We start from the raw sequence: 18661 nt of genomic DNA on the forward strand, positions 1-18661 counted from the left end.
TACTACCTAAAAGATATTTTCAAAGGGGCTGTGAATCCCTCATATGACATTATGTTCTATATTTATTTAGTAATAGATTTCCATAGAACAATTAATAATATCTAAAACTTTCAAATATAAACCATGTGTACATACTATAAAATTCCAGAAAAACTAAATATAAGAGCTTCTAAATGGTACAGTCTTTTATATTATCAGAATATATGTATGAACACTAGTATCTTTAAAAAACATCTGCATGAGCACAAGATGCTCTATGCAGCTATTCAAAGCTTCAGTTGTTCCTCAAATACACTACGTATTACAGTTGTTCTGAATATACAGTTCAAAAATTACATTCTAATGAAAAATGCCTTATTTATTGAAAGTTAATGTGATTATTAATATTATTCATGAAATAATCTCCAAAAAGGATTACACTCAACATTTGTCTATAGATTTCATTTTCATTACATTATCGTAATTATCCTGGGGACAAACTAGGAATTTAGCATTCGTAGGTAAAGACATGATCAAGACAAAAGCAGAAGCCATTTTTTGCACTGTACACATGGTATACACAGGCTTTAGGGGAAAGCCTTTAACTCACTTTCCCACTGTCTCAAAGAAGAAAAAGAAAAAAATACATGAAAAGGCTACTTCCAGAAGAATCTGAGAAACATTTTCCCTCATTTCTCAAACCTAATGAACAGGATGATTATCAGTAAACCAACTGCTAAAATTCATTTTCCAATTCTAACATAAATTATCTAAGTCCCTCTGAAATACTGCGTAAGCTGAATTTCTAAAAGCTTTATAAGACCATGCCAATATCAGTTTTAGTGCTATATGTTGCTAACAAATTTGCTCCAATGCGTCTCGCAGAAGCACAGCTGAAGACTCACTTAAAGGATCTAGCATATCATTCTGCAGCTTTCAAAACTTCATGGGCAACACCATGCCGTACTTTTACTGATAGCTTCAATTTAAAAAAGTTTTAGATTTCTTCTGTTTGCAAGCTATGTTAGCTAGACTGTGGGCTACTAGAGAGCGCAGTCCAAAACTCCACTGATGATCCAAATTTCAGCTTCAAAAAGTAGATTAAGGGAGATCACAGCTATGTGGGATTGAATTTGATACATTAGTTTCCATAAATGATTATTTGAAAAAAATGGCTTATTTTAACATTTTTATAGTCCTTTCATTTCAACAGTTTTGAGACAGTGCCTTGATTTTTATTTGAACTGAATTTTCAGCTCAGAAATATATACAGATTTTAGAAGTGAAGAAAAAAAACAGGTAACACCAGCAAAATGAAAAAAGTTCAATTTCATTTAAGTGAATTTTGATGAGGCTGAATTGAAACTAAGTTGGATGGGGTTTTTTACTGTGGCTTGAGATGAATGGAATTTTTTCTTTCAGTTCAACATTAACGCTTTTTATTTGAATGGTTTGGTAAAGATTTAAAAAAAAAAAAAATAATCAGTCTCCCACACCAACATAGTCCAAGGTCTGAGTGATTTCTTTTCCTTCCTCCATTCAACTCTGAGGCCAAACTGTTTACACAGCTAACACCAGATTCACAGAATCTAAGCAATAAAGCTCCTCTCCTCTCCTTCCCACTGCCAAATTACACTAGATACACAAATTATACTCCGGTCCAACCCAAGATCTTGGTGCTCCCTTCCCTTCCCACCGTGCTAGTGCTACATCCTTAATGGCTCTAAGGCAACCCAAAGTCGCCTTTCTTGCCTTAGTCTTCACTGTCTTACTAAAAATAATATGAAATAAAAATACTGTTACAGTTTTTCATCAAGGGTCCTGGTCTTACCATTTGGAACAAGAGCAAGTATCTGCAAATCTCTCTCAAGTATCTGCAAAATTAATGTTATGTAACACTGACAGTATAACAAAGTAACTTTACTGACTTCGGGCCCTTTTCTTCCCTTGCCAAAATGTCTGTAATCTAGCAAACACATCCACTCAATCATAAGACATACACAAATGTGTTTGCAAGACCAGGGCCTCAGTTATTTTCCTCCACTTCCCCACTGCCGGCCTAATCTAGAGCACTTTCAGCTATTCCATGACTAATATCTCGTTGCTTTTCTACATTGTTTATAGAGCAACTATACCTTCAGACAATAATCTTAAAGTAACAGGAAAATTCAATGCTAAAAGAAGAAGAATACAGGACTGGAAACAAAAATTTACTAGATCACGGAGTCATACCTATTTCTATCTTTGCCACAGCACTATGTAATCCCTTCCATAAACTGAAAAATCTGTTTCATAATTCATATTATTGAACTTGCTGTCAAATCAATACAACACTAAGGGATCAGGTAGTCTAAATTATGTCTCAGATTCTGATATTGTAAATAGTCAGCTTCACTAAGGTTAACACTACAACTTACTTCAAGTAGCATACAATTCAAGAGGTGTGTGTGATAGCAAGATTGGGCCCTAAATCATCGTAAGTACACTCTCAAATAACTTGCTTCTTTCTAAAAAGGTTGCTCTTTTTATTGAGAATTAGGCAACAGACAGAATCTTAAAAAAAAAATAAAAAATAAACTTTTTATATTTCCATTGGACCGTTTTCCCAACTTTCAGCTACCTATCAGATAAATGCCTCTAAAATAGTCTCCGTGTATTTTGGCTTTCCTTTCAGTAAAAATATTTTCACTGAGTTGGTTTGCATTATAATACTGCCAGTTTTGCAGTCTCTGGCTGTTGATAAGCTCCAAGCAAAATGATGCATTTGGCACAAAGCAAGGTTAATTTAGTGTGTTGGCATTAATTACCCATTTTGATTAACAGCCTTTCAAGTGCTTCATGCTTTAGTGTTAAAAATTATGTGCATGTTTAATTCAGCAAGAGGGCTAGGTGATTTTGTAGAAATTTATCCAAATACATTTCTCATTACAAATACAAGAGAATTCGCTGTAAGTATGAAAATATTAAAAAGGTGAGAGTGACAGGAAAACAAGAAAAGATAGTTGTATTCTATAGCAAAAATACTAGCATGTACTGCTACATCTTATTAGCTGCAAAAAAAAACCCTTTGGATTTTCTACACTGTTTAAAGCTGTATAGCATGTTCCCTTTAAAACACATACTCAGGTTTGGAAAACCATGTAAGTTCGACTTTCACATCAGCTTCTGTTCTAATGTAATAGTTAAAGCTAGGCCATGGATGCCTTTGCTGGCCAGGTCAACTGCTGCATGGTTGTATTATCCTGAAAGGCAGATTCCCCTCTTGCATACTATGCACACCACAATGAATTTTTTCTCCCCAGTGTACATCACACATAAACAATGTATGTTTCCAGTGCCTCACTGTAGCAAAATACATATTAGCATGGTTAAATTAAAAAAAAAAAAAAAAAAAAAGTCTCAGTAGCTTTAATCTCCCGTAACTGAACCACAAGAGTACCAGAAGAGAATAATAAAGGTGGCAGCTCAGCATGTACTGTAGATCATTATGGAGGTGCTACAGAGGACATCTTCATGACAGCTGCTGTTTAGTTTTCCAGCAAGGATGAGACCCTGAAAACACTGAAGTCAACAAAAAAATTCCCAGCAACTTCAACAGAAGTTGTTTCGCTTAAATACATTACAGCATTTGTTTAAATGTCTCTTATCACTATAAGAGACCTCCGTAAACTATTCTTTTTAAAATATCGCATGTAATTCATGCTATTAGTGTTAATTATGGCAATTAAGGTCAGAGTAATTTTATAAACAAAATCTGTATTCGCTATAATTTTTAATTATAGCTACTGTTCCTCAGTTGGGAGTAACTTAACTTACAGCGCTACTACACCAAATTACATGCCCTTTAATTTTTTTCTACTGAAAATTAGTGATAGCAGAAAGAACAAAGGAGGATAGAGAGTATTTATACCACATGAACGACTAGAATGCTTCACACTTGGAAGATTTAAATTCACACTTTCTGATGCTATACATTTCATGCCAGATATGAGTTCTGGCATCTTCATACAGCAGACGCCACAGTACAGTATCTAGGCACACAAAAAGGGAATTCTAATAGAACATACCCCTCGGTCATGTCTTAGGCATATAATTAGCTACAGTCACTAAGAAAACTGGCAGTTGTACTTGAAGGGCTGGCAATTTATACTTCAGCCTACTGCATGCAAGTCTCTGCTAGCATGAGAGCTGGACAGAGTGAACATTCAATTGTTAGCGCCTCCTCTTCTCCACCAAAACATCTTACATCCACCAAAACCAGTACTCTCTTTACCAGTTTCCGTTGCCAGAGGAGGACCCCTTTTACAGTACATCAAAACATATTCTGGACTCTACAGTTCGTTATTCACACCCCATCTTTGGGATCTCTGTTTCTCTCTTCATTCACCTTTTATACCTGTTAACCCACTTAGACTTCCAGGGTCCAAGTCAGAAAATTCAGAGCATTGCTCTAGCTCATAGAAACAGCAGGAACTGCAACACCATCAGCCTGGCCTTGTTTGATGAAATAAGTGAGAACTGCAAGGCAGGGTTTAGAAAGATGCTAGATTTTAAGAGAGGGGTACTATTGGGTTTACTGTTAAAACAAATGCTGTAAGAATTTCCAGAACTATTTCACTATTACAGAAAAGACGTGTGAGGAATATGCTGCCATTATGTTAAACAAGCCTGTTGCATTGTAGAATAGGTACGGCAGAACAGATTCCATGCAACACAGTAACAAGTTGTTACTTTCTTCAGCCCTGAAGTGTATTAAACTAAAAAAAGTGGTCATGTGAACTGCATTCTGTCAGTCACTCTGAGCAAGCATCTCAAACTCTACATTTTATTTAGAGATAATGATCTTAATTACTAATGTCTAAGTCTCAGACACTCAGCCATCAGAACCATACCCAGACAGGGATCTGGGTAGCCGTACAATACGGCGTGCAAGAAGCATAAGACATCTCAGAATGATCATCCTGAGGTGCCCACATGATGAATTAAAAGCTCAACAGGTGGAGGAGAAATCCACAGAGCTGGACAGGGACAGAAAATTAATTAAAAAAAAATCTCTGAATACATAAATCTCTGAATAGGCAGATGTCCTGGTTTCGGCTGGGACAGAGTTAACTTTCTTTTTAGTAGCTGGTACAGTGCTGTGTTTTGGATTTAGTGTGAGAATGATGTTGATAACACTCTGATGTTTTAGTTGTTGCTAAGTAGCACTTATCTTAAGCCAAGGACTTTTCAGTTTCGCATGCTCTGCCAGCAAGCAGGTGTGCAAGAAGCTGGGAGGGAGCACAGCCAGGGCAGCTGACCTGAACTAGGGTATTCCATACCAAAGGGGTATTCCATACCATGGAACGTCATGCCCAGTATATAAACAGGGGGGAATCGCGGCTCGGGAACTAACTGGGCATTGGTCAGCGGGTGGTGAGCAATTGCATTGTGCATCACTGGGTTTTTTCCTTCCCCCCCCCCTCCTTTTTTTGTTGTATTCCTTTTCATTACTATTATTATTATATTTCATTATTACTATTGTTAGTATTATATTTTACTTTAGTTATTAAACTGTTCTTATCTCAACCCACGAGTTTTACTTTTTTTTTTTCTTTCCTTTCCTCCTCCTCACCCCACTGGGAGGGGGAGGGGGAAACGGCTGCGTGGTGCTTGGTTGCTGACTGGGGTTAAACCACGACAGCAGACCAGGCATTCTGAAGGGAAACATAATTTCAGCAGTATGAAGGGAAAGTTCCTTGTGAGAACTTAGTCCAGTTACTTAGCTACACATTTTAAGCTGTGATCTACTTTTCAATATGCACTACATTATTAGTATAACTACAGAAAAAACCCTGCAAAGTAATTTAAATAAAGGTCATCCGTACTTACTTTGGCAATATTTTTAACTGGTTTTCTCTAAGTTCCAATATCTGGAGTTTAGTCAATCTGTAACAGAAAGGTATAACAAATTATCACAATATACTGTATTTTATGACAAAAGGAATCTCTGAACTTATTTATATTGCTGAATTTCTAAAAAAGATCTACAAGTTTGAAATATTTTTTCTGTAAGAATACAAGTAGGTTTTGTGCAAAAATCTGCATGTTATTTTAAATTCATTTATTCATTGGGGTTTGGTTTCGATAAAGCAGCAAACAAACTAGATCTTGCCTGCTTTTCTGCACCTGTTTGAACACATTTGTTTTCCTTCATCCCAAAGATTTTAAAGCACTTCATTGGATTCATTATGGGTACATGTTATCATCATATACAGAAGTACACAGGAAGTAATAGAAGAAAGGTAGGATCACTCTGCACAAGTTAAGATGCTGAATTTCTAATACTCGCAATACATGAAACCTTTTCATATAAAAAGTCTCATCAGAGGAATGCCTGTGGTCTTCCACATGGTAAAAACAACCTTTAAATTAATCTTGGATTTCCTTCTATATTCTGTTTCTAGTCAGCTTCTTAATCCATTTCGATATTTCTGTTAAAAGGCAGTTTGACCTTTCTTTCAGTAAATCCTTGATTGCAAGATAAATAACCTCTAAATCCCAAACTCAACTTCTTGGCCAAGATAAGTTCAAAGCAGTCTTGACATTCAAGCAACGTGCCATCCCCAGTGGAATTTTTTGCATCAGGACAGCAGTGACAAGACTCTCTCTTTGTTAAATGAAATGAAGAAACCGAGTTTGGTTTAAATATAGACAGGATTGTAAAGACAAGAGTTCTACATGTGACCCACTAACGGCCCTCATACAACACAAAATAGGGCATTTAGCTCCCTGACTCAAAGAGGAGCTTAGTGAACAGACCAGTCTTTCCTGAAGGTGCTTAACTGAGTACGTCGTAAGGACAGAGACAAAACCCTTAATTTTGATTAAGTAGTAAGAACTATACTTAAAGTAAAAATAGAAAGCTGAAAACAATATTTGTTTTTCCTCTAGACATTAACTTATTTTTGGATGCATTTGAAAGTTGCAATCTGCCATGCCTATGAATAAACTAAGAATATAACAGTCACCTTGAAACAGAGCAGAGGTCAATGTAGCCCAGCACTGCAAGCAGTACTTGCCATCTGGTAGCAACTGCTGGAGGGGAACCTCCTCCCCCCAACTTCTCGAAGAAAAATCAACACTCTAACAGCACTGAAAGAATACCCTAATAAAAATCCAGTGCATGGTAATATCACTGCTGTCAATCTAGGACATAACTTGAAAGGACTTCCTAGCCTTCTTACCCTACCTGCATCCTAAAATACCGATCTGTAAGAAAACAGAACTTGGTTGTTTAAGCACCCTCAGATTTGAATAGTCCTCTTGGGCTTGGACTTCTGAACCCGAGAACAACCAAACACTGCACTAGGCTCCAGTTGGTGTTTTGCTTTGATGACATGGAAAACAGCTACACAGTTTGTAGTTTTTCTTCACAACACGCGTATGCAGTCAAATTTCTCAGTTGAATGCAGTAGAAGCAAACCTCCATTCATATGCTAAACTATATATATGCATGCCCACATTTCGTTAATGTTAGCCAGAATTGACTGTACCACACTTCTAATAAGCTAATTCTGTGAACTTAAAGACTGCCTTCAGTTATAGAAAGGTCCATAGCTTTCTGACCTTGTTTCATGTTCTACTCTTTCTTCAGCTAACCCTAAGAAACTGGAGATACAAATACCAAATTTCTTATGTGTAGAGCTACACAGAGGCTACTAGGGAAATACTGTCAATCTCTCCTGGCTGGGACATACAGGCTGTGCCTTAACTAGTAACTTTCTTGCAGTAATTGATGAGAAATATTGGACTGAAGCAGTTGTCACTTCTTCCATTATGACTGGAAGGGTTAATTCAAGTTTAATATAATAATACATATCAAATACTGAGCCTACCTGCTCTTTAAATTGCTGGTGTAAACACCCATGCTAAGCATCTGAACTGCTGTAATGGAACTGAAAAACTGGGGTTTAATTTGGAAAAGAAATACAGAGAACTAGTCCACCTATACTAAAGGAAAAATAGAAGTCATATTGGCAGAATATATATTTCCTGTGCCATTCTATCACAAAGATTTGTCATAGTCATACAGAAATATTTCATTTCTCAACTTGAAAAACCCATGACTACAGAAATATTTACACATCACCTAAACACAAAGTTGAATAATACTCTGTTATGGCTTTAAGTATACCTGGTGTAGCAGTCTCACAAACTTATTGTTGCAGTTTTATTATTTGATGTAACCAACTTAGCCTGCTTTTAAATTGTAGTTCAACTTTTAAATAAAACAAAATCTCTACATGAACACCTTACCAGAATAAGATCAATATTCTTCCTAAATCTGATTTCTTTAACTATACAATCTATAAAAAAATGTAAAAGAAATATATAGGAGGTATACTTGGAAACTTGCTGTTCAACAGCAGTCATTTCTTGGAAAGCTAAAAATATTTCATAAAGAGATGTTCTTTATTTTTCAATTCCTTTGCAGTTTTGCTAATGCAGAATTTTTTTTTTTTTAAATGGTAACTAAAATATAAAGGCAACAGGACTGAAATATATGTATCCTATAGCAGCTTGCATTTGCAAGAGTTTCAGTAAAATTGCACATATGTAACTAAATTAAGTCCCCAATTTGATTATCACTGTACATTTATGTAAAAAATTATCCCAAAGTAGATACTACTAAAAATATCTACTACTGCCAATATTACTGGCAAATTGTTGAGAATGAAGATTAAAAGTAAATTCATTGCAACATCACAGTAAAAAGTCTCTGGAAGCAGTACCCCAATATAGACAACATTCTCAGAGTTTTTAGAATGACACTGAAGACAAACCCCTTGCTTATCTTAAACACCCATCAGTAAATAATGTTTCCCTTTTAAAGCCCTGTCTCAAAATTAGCATGCAGCAAGCTTCCAGTTTAAAATGCTCAGCTTATATATTTGCATATAATACAAATATACAACAGATTCTTTATATACATTTATATACAACAGATATGGTTTTCTTAGGTAAGCAAAAGCAATTCTCACATTTCTGTGCACTGGCATAAACGCTAACTCTGGGATCCAGGCCAATATTAATGCATTCAAATGAGAATTTGGGAGTGGAGGAAAAAAACCCACTTTATCACCTCAGAATTCCAAAGGAACTGGCACATTTAATCAAAAGTCTGGTGATTTTTAATAAGTCTAACAGGCTGGACCGGTACAACATCATTGAAGGACAGCAAGTATGTAATGGTCATAAAGAAGGGGAAAAAAGATGGGATAATCTTGACCTCAATAGCATGCAAAGCTTTAGCACAAATTTTGAAGGCAAGAATAAAGCATGGAGGTAAATGTAATACAATGCTGCATGGATATACTAACAGCAGTTTGCCTTACACAAAGTTTTCCTTCCTAAGCATCAGGCTGAATGTTACTGACAGAGGTGCTCAAAGACCTGTTTTGGGACTATCCTGTTCAGTATTTTTTAACAGCAATCTTAAAGGATAGGAAAAACGATTAAGTTGGCTGATGCCACAAAAGACAGTCACAGCCAACATAGTGAATTATTAGGACACTGCAGGGGAAAAAACTGTACAACCTTAAGGACTGAAAAAAAATAGAAAAGGGACAAGATGCCATAGCACCAAGTCAAGTACTCATGATTTCCTTGTAGAGTCATCAGCCATTTCTAACTGAGCTGTCCAATGCATTAGTCAATCAAGGGGGAAACGACACCAGGCAGCTGCAAAAAGGGCTAGTGGAACACTAGAGCATAACCACAGACGTTTCCAAGAGAAACGAGAAGATAATCATGACACTGTACAAGCCATGAAGAGATCTCAATTTGAATTCTAAATATAGCTATATGCGTCATCATCCCCTGTCAAAAAGAAGATGAATTCAAACTGAAACTCATTCCAAGATACATTAATATGAGGCACAAAGGAAAACCTGCCATACCAGAGGGAAACAGAATTCTGTTTAGTCTAACAAACTAAAAGAGGGATATGAGAACACTATAAAAACAGCAGGTGAGAGAATGAGGGACAACACTCATGAGAGAGGACAGCAATCCAACTGTGGAACAAATGAATATGAAGAGTCAGAGAGAAACTGATGTGGGAAACCAGGTTTCTAACCTGAACTGCTGGAGCAGAGACCCTGACACATGGAGCATAAAAACCTCACTAGCTTTATTATGGCATTGGCTTAGTTTTTAGGAGGCATTATTGCCTATAGGTGCCAGTAAGAGCAGGCAACAGAACTGTTACTTCATGCATTCCCATGTAATGAAAGGTAATAGCTATAAGGCCATATACAAAACAACTAATGCACCAAATTGGAAGAAGCTAAAGGCTTGTCCCTTATGGGAATAACCAACAATGATCTAAATATCCCAAAAGCTTCTACCAGAGCTTTTTTGTTTGTTTCTTTTTAAAAAAAAGTATTCCCACATTCTGAAGTACAAGTTAAAAGACCGTCTGTACTAGCAAGTGTTTATACCTAGTTGTAAAGTTGTGGGGTGGCAGAGCAGTCTGATCACTTACAGAACGAAGTACTCAATGTCAAAGGGGTCTGAATCTTACTTTGAAATTACATTTTACTAATTCATTGTTTTCTAATTTATTTGATCTAAACATTGTCTTCCTATAGAACAGTATTTATTCTGTGCAATACCATTATTAGCAGGTAAACGTATATGAATACTTTGAATTCATTTAAAAAGAGCTGATGAGAAAAGTCTTAATCTCAGTTTCATTCTCCTAGCTACAAGCTAGGACACTGCAAGTCACTATTTGTATTTCAAAAACCAAGGCTGAATTCTTCATAGAAGAGAAACACTACACTGGAGAATTGGCTTTCAAGTTGCCTTCAGTAACTGATTTATTCTTAAGCTATTAGTAATTAATAACTTCACCATTTCCCTAACCATTAAGCATTATACAAGTGGATAGTGATGAAGAAAAATGATAATGAGGCTTTTTTAACTAAGACCAACTGTGTCAACCTGAAGTCTTCAATTTCATCTGTAGTGCCTGTTTTTTACTAAGAAAATCTTTCCATTTGGTTAGACTATTAAAAAACAGGACAGAAAAATGTATCGGCAACCATTACAATGCCAACAAGTAAAGACTATGCATCTTCCAGATATTTCTTCTTCAACCTCAATGAGAGCTTTTGAAATGCAAACTTTGTGTACTAGAAACAAGCATGATAATTAATGCTCCTGCATCATAAGCAGCTTTTTTGTTAGCTGAGTGTGTAACAGATCTGGTGCTTTTAATCGTTTATCAGGGAATGACTAATAACTGGACAGAGAAGAATAGGCCAACAACTCCAGTCACAGATGACTAATAAACTAATGGTCACTAATGAACTGCACCTGTGCTCATCTTTCATTGTACATCTCCTGATCTGTCAAACTTCTGCAACACACTATTTGGGGGCTTTTCTAATCTCCTGTAAACTGTGCTGACCCAACTACAACCATATAGCCTAAGGCAATTGCTTTCATACAGCAATATCCCTGGTTAACTAATAACCATGTTTCCTGAAAGAGAGGCTTGCTGGACATGGGATGGGGCAGGAGAGTGACAATCTAGGAAAAGAGCGCACAAAATAAGAGTGAAGAGAGGGGAAAAAAGCAGAAATGGCTAAATCTGCATGATAAGGAGAACAGGATGAACTATGCTCACCTAGGACTCTTCCTTTTAACAATATTATCCTTTCACTTTTGCTCCCAAGATTTAATCAATTTTAAAAAGGTACGGGTTTAGTACTTGTCTTGTATTTAAGCTATTACATGGAACAATTTTGCTTAGTCAGCACACCATAAATATGCTAAATCTTTCAGAAAGATTCCTGACAACAAGGCACTTGAGAATTATAGATGTGCATGAAGGAATCTGTGCATCCAGGAGAGGACAAGTGGAATTACAGATGTCGTTATTTGTTTCACTCCAACTACTAAATGACAAACAACCCATATTTCAGAAATACTAGTCTCCTGTACTTACCAGACTTGTGTTGTAAAAGAAGCAAGTGTGTAAATGAGTTTTATTTCTTGGCTCTTTATAAGTATTCTGTCTGTCCTTCAAAAGCCCAATTAAGAAATGGTGATAAAGATTCAGGGTTTTTTTTCTGTAACTAATATGTGGCATAAATGGATTGGCAGTGTACACTTCTTTCCCTCCTCTAGTTCACACTTTGAGAAGCAGCAGAAACTGCTCTGCATAAATTTAAACTAAATGTAGACAGTAAGTTTCAAATTCAACTTACCTGCCAAAATTGGCTGGCAAAAACTCAAGGAAAGCATCATTCAGGTACAGCTGCGTTAGGTTTAACAGTTGGGAAAATCCATCTGGAAGCCTATACAGAAATAAAATAACACAGTGCCTTTGTTTCAATTATATTCAGGGCATGAAGTAATATTTTCTTAAACCACAGTATAGTATTGAAGTCCTACATAACGATAACATTAAAATTAAGGTGGTACCAGAATTGCTGCAAAATTGCACTAGATACTTGTTCTCGTAAGATTAGTTTCAAAATTATTTTTAAGTATTGAGGACGATATCTACAGGCAATAAAAACTACAAACAACAAATGTAGTCTTGCTATGTATATCTCCTGACACCTAATGTGGAGGAGGCATTCATTAGAGACAAAAAGATAAATTAAAACCTACGCAACACTTTTTTTTCCCCAGAAGAGTTACGTTGCGCAAAGTTTGTATCTCTGGCAGTGCTACTTCTGGCAAGTTAGTTTTGTCACTGTGGAAGGTGACAGGGAAATCTACTCATATAAGCTAAGGTTGAAAAACAGTGGTACAGGCTTTAGAGTAAAATTAATTATTGTTATTAAATAAGAAAACTCTGCATATTTCTCTGTTCACAGAGAAGTGATAGACTTAAAAAAGCTGAGAAAGCCACATGGTATAATGCAGGATTGCCCACATAGCCTATTAACTTGGGCAAAATACTTTAATGACATAGCTATACTGTATCACAGTGCAATGAGGTTAATGAAGATATTTCTCAGGTAACTGCTCCTTGCAGAGTTGCAGCGCAGCCTCCAAGGGTTGGTGCATGTCTGGGGCAAGTTTGAGACTCAGTGTTTGCACAAAATATAAAACATCAAAAAAATTACAAACTTACTTTGAAATTGGATTTACGCTGGCCTCAACAACTGTCAAGACTTTACAATTCTTTATATTTTCTGGAAACTCCTGTATGCCTGCAAGATACAGGGAGAGGTAGGGAAACAGTCTTAAATTATTAGACTCCATCACAGACATAAAAATGATACAAATAAAACCGCTAGTCATAAAAACTTTAATTCATTTAGCAACCAGTGGACTGGTTCTCTGATATTTTATTTTAGATACAGTTTTCATTAAAGAAATACTCTTATGCAATATCAATTCTTTTACTATTCTATTCCTAAAGCATTTCATATTGCAGCATAGCAGGCAGCTCACCGAGCAGCATTATAGAGACACAGTACACTAACAATTTCCACTGCTCATTACCAAATATTGAAGTACTTGTACTTTGTAACGTACTTCAGATCAGGCCTTCAGTCCCAATATTATTAAATATTTAAAAAAAAAAAAAAGGGCATTCATACACATGGTAGAACAAAGCTTCCAACACGATCTGTTTGTCAAAGGCATGGCTTGTATGACATCCAGGTGAAATGGTAAAGCTTCAAATCTTAAAGTATGTTCACAGCATTCATGGTTCTTAACAGATATCCCAAAATGTGACATATGCTTGCTGTTAGCTTCAGATTATTTGTAGAGGAGGACAAAAATGCTGCAGACACACTTACGTCTGAAAATTAAAACAATAAGGAACTTCCTCTTTTTCCGAGGTTATCTCCAGAAACACCAGAGTGAATTTGCAACCCACATATCTGCCAAATTTGTATTTGTCAGAAACTGACAAAACAGGCCTTGAAAACAGAAGACAGGTATCCACCACATCAGTAGGAAATCAGTACTGAATCACTCTACTGCCCAAGACTTTCACCTCAATCTTTACTATGCCATAAAAGCAAATAAAACCATGGTTATCACAACTGCAGTTGCTTCTGCAACGTATCGCTACACTGTTCTAATACCCTGGGACAGGTGTTTTCATTTTAAATAAATTTGGCCTAAGTATAACAACCACTCATACTGCAATCCTTCTACTTAGATTAAGAATACGCTATTTTTTCAAGAAAAACCCATACACCAGTAAAATAAAGTTAGTTTAAAACAACTGTTTTTTTCAGGTAACAGAAATATTAGCTCTTTGTCTTTCAATTAATGCATGTAACTGTGTCTGCTTCTAGAGTGCTTTATCAGGTGTGTGGAGAGGGCAGCCTGAACCCAGGGAACGAGACCACTAAGAAGGAACTGTACTCTGTGGATCCTCGCTTTCAGGCTAGTGAGAGTGTGAAATTTCATGCTGCTCCAAGGGACATTAGCTCTCTTACAGTCCAGCTGCAGAAAGACAAGAGCAGTGTATCTTCTCATTCAGATTGGCAGGTGGGACTTGGTTATGTCTCTCCATGTATCTGTTCTGAGAATATCAAAGCAGAAAAAACGTGGCAAAGCATCAACTGCTAAGTAATGTTTTTACTTACATAAGAAATTACACATTTTCTGATGCTAGCTTAGGGTTTAGTTCTTTCTATGTTTGTGCAGTAACAAGATTGACCTGGTATATTAGGACTTAAGAGATGGCAATACCACCTGACAAAAAAAGTAGTCACAAAACAAATACTTTCACATTAAGTCAATTGGTGATATTGAGTGGCAAAGTCACCATGCTGACTTTTCCATAAATTCAACTTAAGTAGAAACACCATTTCTGTCAAAGCAGACTTTAGGTCTTTCTTGACAGGAACTTGTTTGTCATACTAAATGGTTGAAACTATTACTTTTGACTCATACCAGGTGTTGTACTCTATTTTTGAGAGGTGAAAGGCAAGAAAAGCACACTAAGCCACACAGTTAATCCAGGTGTTTAAATACCTCTAAGTATCATGGATCCTTTTAGGAATTAGCTTGTTGAACTCAAGAACAATAAAATATAGAAGCAGAGGGACAAGGAGGAATTGAACCATCAACTGTAATATAGGCCAAGATTTCTGACACTTCTGGTTTACTACTATGCATGTTCATGTATATCCATACATGTGTAAATAAAAATACAACTTTATATATATGGTTTCGGCCATGTGAAGTTTACTGGGGCTGTGAGTGGAGTCAAAGTAGAAGATGATGACAGGGGATACTGATTCAATTCACTTTATCACTCTCAGTTCAAAATCAAAACTAAAAAGGTAATACTTAAAATGTAATGAACCTTCATTTCTGGAAAGCAGCAGTGATATTTTCAAGTCCAAAGATAGGTTTAAAGAAAGATCATAAAACTACTATAGAAAGACTAGAAATGTACCTTACCTATTGCTGTCATATAATCTTTTTATTAAGAGAAACACATTTACAAGAAATTTAAATATACATGATCTTAATTCCAGTTGTAGCAAGAAGCCTCTTTCACCAAACAAGAATATCCAAACATACAGATGGAAAGCATCTAACTTGACACAGTATCCTGAGCCATGGCAGATGAACGCGGCAGATCTAGCACATAAGAGGCCTGTATAGATGAAGTTATGGATGATTTGTATGAAGTGGTCTTCTATTGCCTAAGAAGTACATCAAGACCTCTTTATTGCTGATGATGTAACGTTACCTTCTTAAAATAAGTGTCTACATTAACCAGAGTAAACCACTGCTATGCTCTTCCTTGGAGGCAGAGTTGTGTTTCAGACTCACTCTGTGCCATTAGTTTTGCTGTTTGAATCACATTAAGAGATTCTCTAAGCTTAGTTTTTCTGAAAGATGGTCACACTACTGGCCTTGGCTTGGTCCCTGGATGAAAGATTGCTCTGGTCCAACATGTTAAACCTTATGTTTTTAATATTAATATTAGTTTCCACTGCCTGTGCCAAGAATTCATTGAAGCACAGAAGACTTAAATCTGTGATAACTACCTAGAAAATAAAACACACAGCACATCTGCTAGAGAGGAGAATGTCAATGTAAACTTACTCTCAAAAGAACAGCCAAACAAAATATTAGCTATCCAAATACAGACATGTTAAATCAGCATGCTTTTGTACATAATCGTAGGACTCTACAGTAGTCTCCTGTTTGACTATGCCTTGGGCAAGAAGCAGCAACAGTTTTAACAACTAATTAACAACAGAAATTCAACTGATATGAGAAAGCTAACAATGAAGGAGCCCATGAATTTAATTTTGCTGCTTCTTTGAGCCAGGATTGTGGTACACACCATCTTCACCAACCTCACTCAATATTTCAGTATGGATAAATGGCAGTCATCATTCAAAAGAGCAGTAAATTGGGAATGACTGCACAAAATATACCTGATGTTTATAGTACACATTCAGAAGATAAAAAAAATTAGGAGACTGCTCCTCTCTACCATGTGATAGGAAGTTGCATTTACTAACTGGCTATACAACACTCACTTTTCGTCAGCTATATTCCTCCTGCATGCTAGAAACATGCAGTTACTGTTGCATTAGTATTCTTTCAGTTCTCCCACCAAGAAAGCCAATTCAAAAAGCAAGAAAGAAGAGTAACTAAGAAGGCAGAGAGACACTGGAAAAAGCTATGAGAGAAGGATAAAGGTCTGTAAAGAGCACTTTATAAGAGGATCTGTTCCTTGTTTTTCTGCATTTCATCTATCCTTACTGTCCTGGATCTTCTTCCCCATTAAGGAAGCTCAGCAAATCTCAAGGGTCTCCGTGACCACATCTTTCTGCACTCCTTTTGTAACACTCTGCTAGTTAATCCATTTGATAGCCACCCCCACCGTCCATAAGCATCTGATCAAATCAGCACTGCAAACTGAGATCCACATTCCTTTCTAAATCCCATTTTTCTTTTGGGTTTTTCACTGCTTCCTTTATACACTGATACTCAAAGATTATAGAAGACAGTGCAACAGATTACTTGGGGGTTATCTGGTCTGTTGCAGCCTTATCCCACTTTCCTTGAAAAGCATCATATGGACAGGTTCTTCATCCTGCTGCTTCCTACTTTACATGATAACAACCACCACCCCCAACACATTTCAGTGCTGTAGCTGATTTACAGATCATGCTTACTGTTTTCCAAAAAAATACAAACCATCGCACTTGTGGACTATGACCATTTGCAGAGCACAAAAGGAGAAAATAAGATTTGCCGGTAATCTTTAATTCTAACCACGAGATCCAAACTTAATTGAGAGCAAAGTTCTTTTTGTACTGTAGTTCCCTACAGAAGCGAGATGTACATAAGAGCTTTCAGTATTTACTTGTCTGTTCCTGCTCCTCTTCCTCCCTGTTTTCCCAAATTTCAGGCACTTTTAAATTCACTGGCCAACACTTAAAAAAGTGGGGGGAGGGATGGGACTGGAAGATTGTTAAGAAAAGTTTGGCAGTAAGGTAAGGAAGAGGAATCTAAAATTCTTGTCTGGACTAAGCCAAAAGTAGAAAGCATTCCTCATTCAGAAGTCTACTTGGCAAAAACTCACCAGCTAACCAGCCTAACCTAGAAAGTGGTGTTTAATCAGGATCCCAGACCAGCTGTGGCACATGCCCAAAGGGCACACCAAAAAGGTCATATAGGGATTTCAGGTCAATGGCCACAAATCTGGAGGTAATCAGCCTCAGTTCTGCATCACATAACATGACTGAAATACAGATTTTTTTTCTGATCTCTGACTCCCTGGAGAGCAATGATTGTTTTGGCACAGCTAGTCAGAGCAAACGTGCACAAATGTCCCTCTGTTTAGACTGGATTAAGGCAATTGTAAGTATAATTGGGGTCCCACTCACCATCTAGAGTTACACTCATCTCCTCCCTTACATAGCACAATCCTTTCCTATCACCAGAGTCAGCATAACTTGCAGAGCAGGAGAGAAAACTGGGATGACTTTTTCTCTCCATCAGATAAGATTTTTTCACTCAGAAGTACTGGCAATTCTGGATTTACAGAAAACTGTGCAAGTCACATCCGCTGCTGGCAGAACTGTTCACTGCAATGGATCCCAGAGCTGATGCCCCAGTAAGCTACTGTTTCAGCCCTACTGCAGATGGGGGCTTGCTCTGCTGTTCATACTCCAGTCACGTAGTCATATTTTTCTTCACAATCAAATGCTAAAACTAGCATGCCCAGACTTCAGTTATTGAAACCATTACTGCTATACAGTAGTGGCAGTGCCTCCAAATTAAGTTCCATCTCTTCTCACACAGAAATGTTTTAAACAGGCTTGCAAAAAAAAAAAAAAAGAAAAGAACAAAAAAAGTATTGGTTCAATTCCTAAAAAGCACAAAGAAAATCACTAACAAATGAGACCTGTGGAAGCCACATGGGTGATGTCCCCAAAGGAAAGAGTTTACAGCTAGACAGATCTCTCAGTTTGTGGGGAACGTGAGGGAAAAAAAAAAAATTCTCTCCAAACAACAGGCACACCAAAAGGCGCTCTTGCTGCAAAATAAATGAAACTACAGCCCGCTGTGCATCCATCCCACTCTGCACCCTTACAAGTATAGAGGACACAGAGGCAAACATATAGGGTCAGTCTGCATGAATATGAAAGCAACTTTTATGTACATTATTCCCTCA

At 36.9% G+C, this 18661-nt stretch overlaps 1 protein-coding gene across 1 annotated transcript in view; it reads right to left on the reverse strand.

Moving 5' to 3' along the window:
- ERBIN (erbb2 interacting protein) overlaps nt 1–18661 on the reverse strand; it is an 82802-nt gene that overhangs the window by 38096 nt on the left and 26045 nt on the right. Inside the window, exons 4-6 of the mRNA XM_050912521.1 lie at nt 13118–13196; nt 12240–12329; nt 5851–5907 (exon numbers count right to left, since the gene is read on the reverse strand). Coding sequence (XP_050768478.1) covers nt 5851–5907; nt 12240–12329; nt 13118–13196 — 226 coding nt within the window. The remainder of the gene's footprint in view (nt 1–5850; nt 5908–12239; nt 12330–13117; nt 13197–18661) is intronic.

The sequence above is a fragment of the Gymnogyps californianus genome, chromosome Z (genome assembly GCF_018139145.2).
Source record: "Gymnogyps californianus isolate 813 chromosome Z, ASM1813914v2, whole genome shotgun sequence".
In the NCBI taxonomy this organism is placed as follows: Eukaryota; Metazoa; Chordata; class Aves; order Accipitriformes; family Cathartidae; genus Gymnogyps; species Gymnogyps californianus.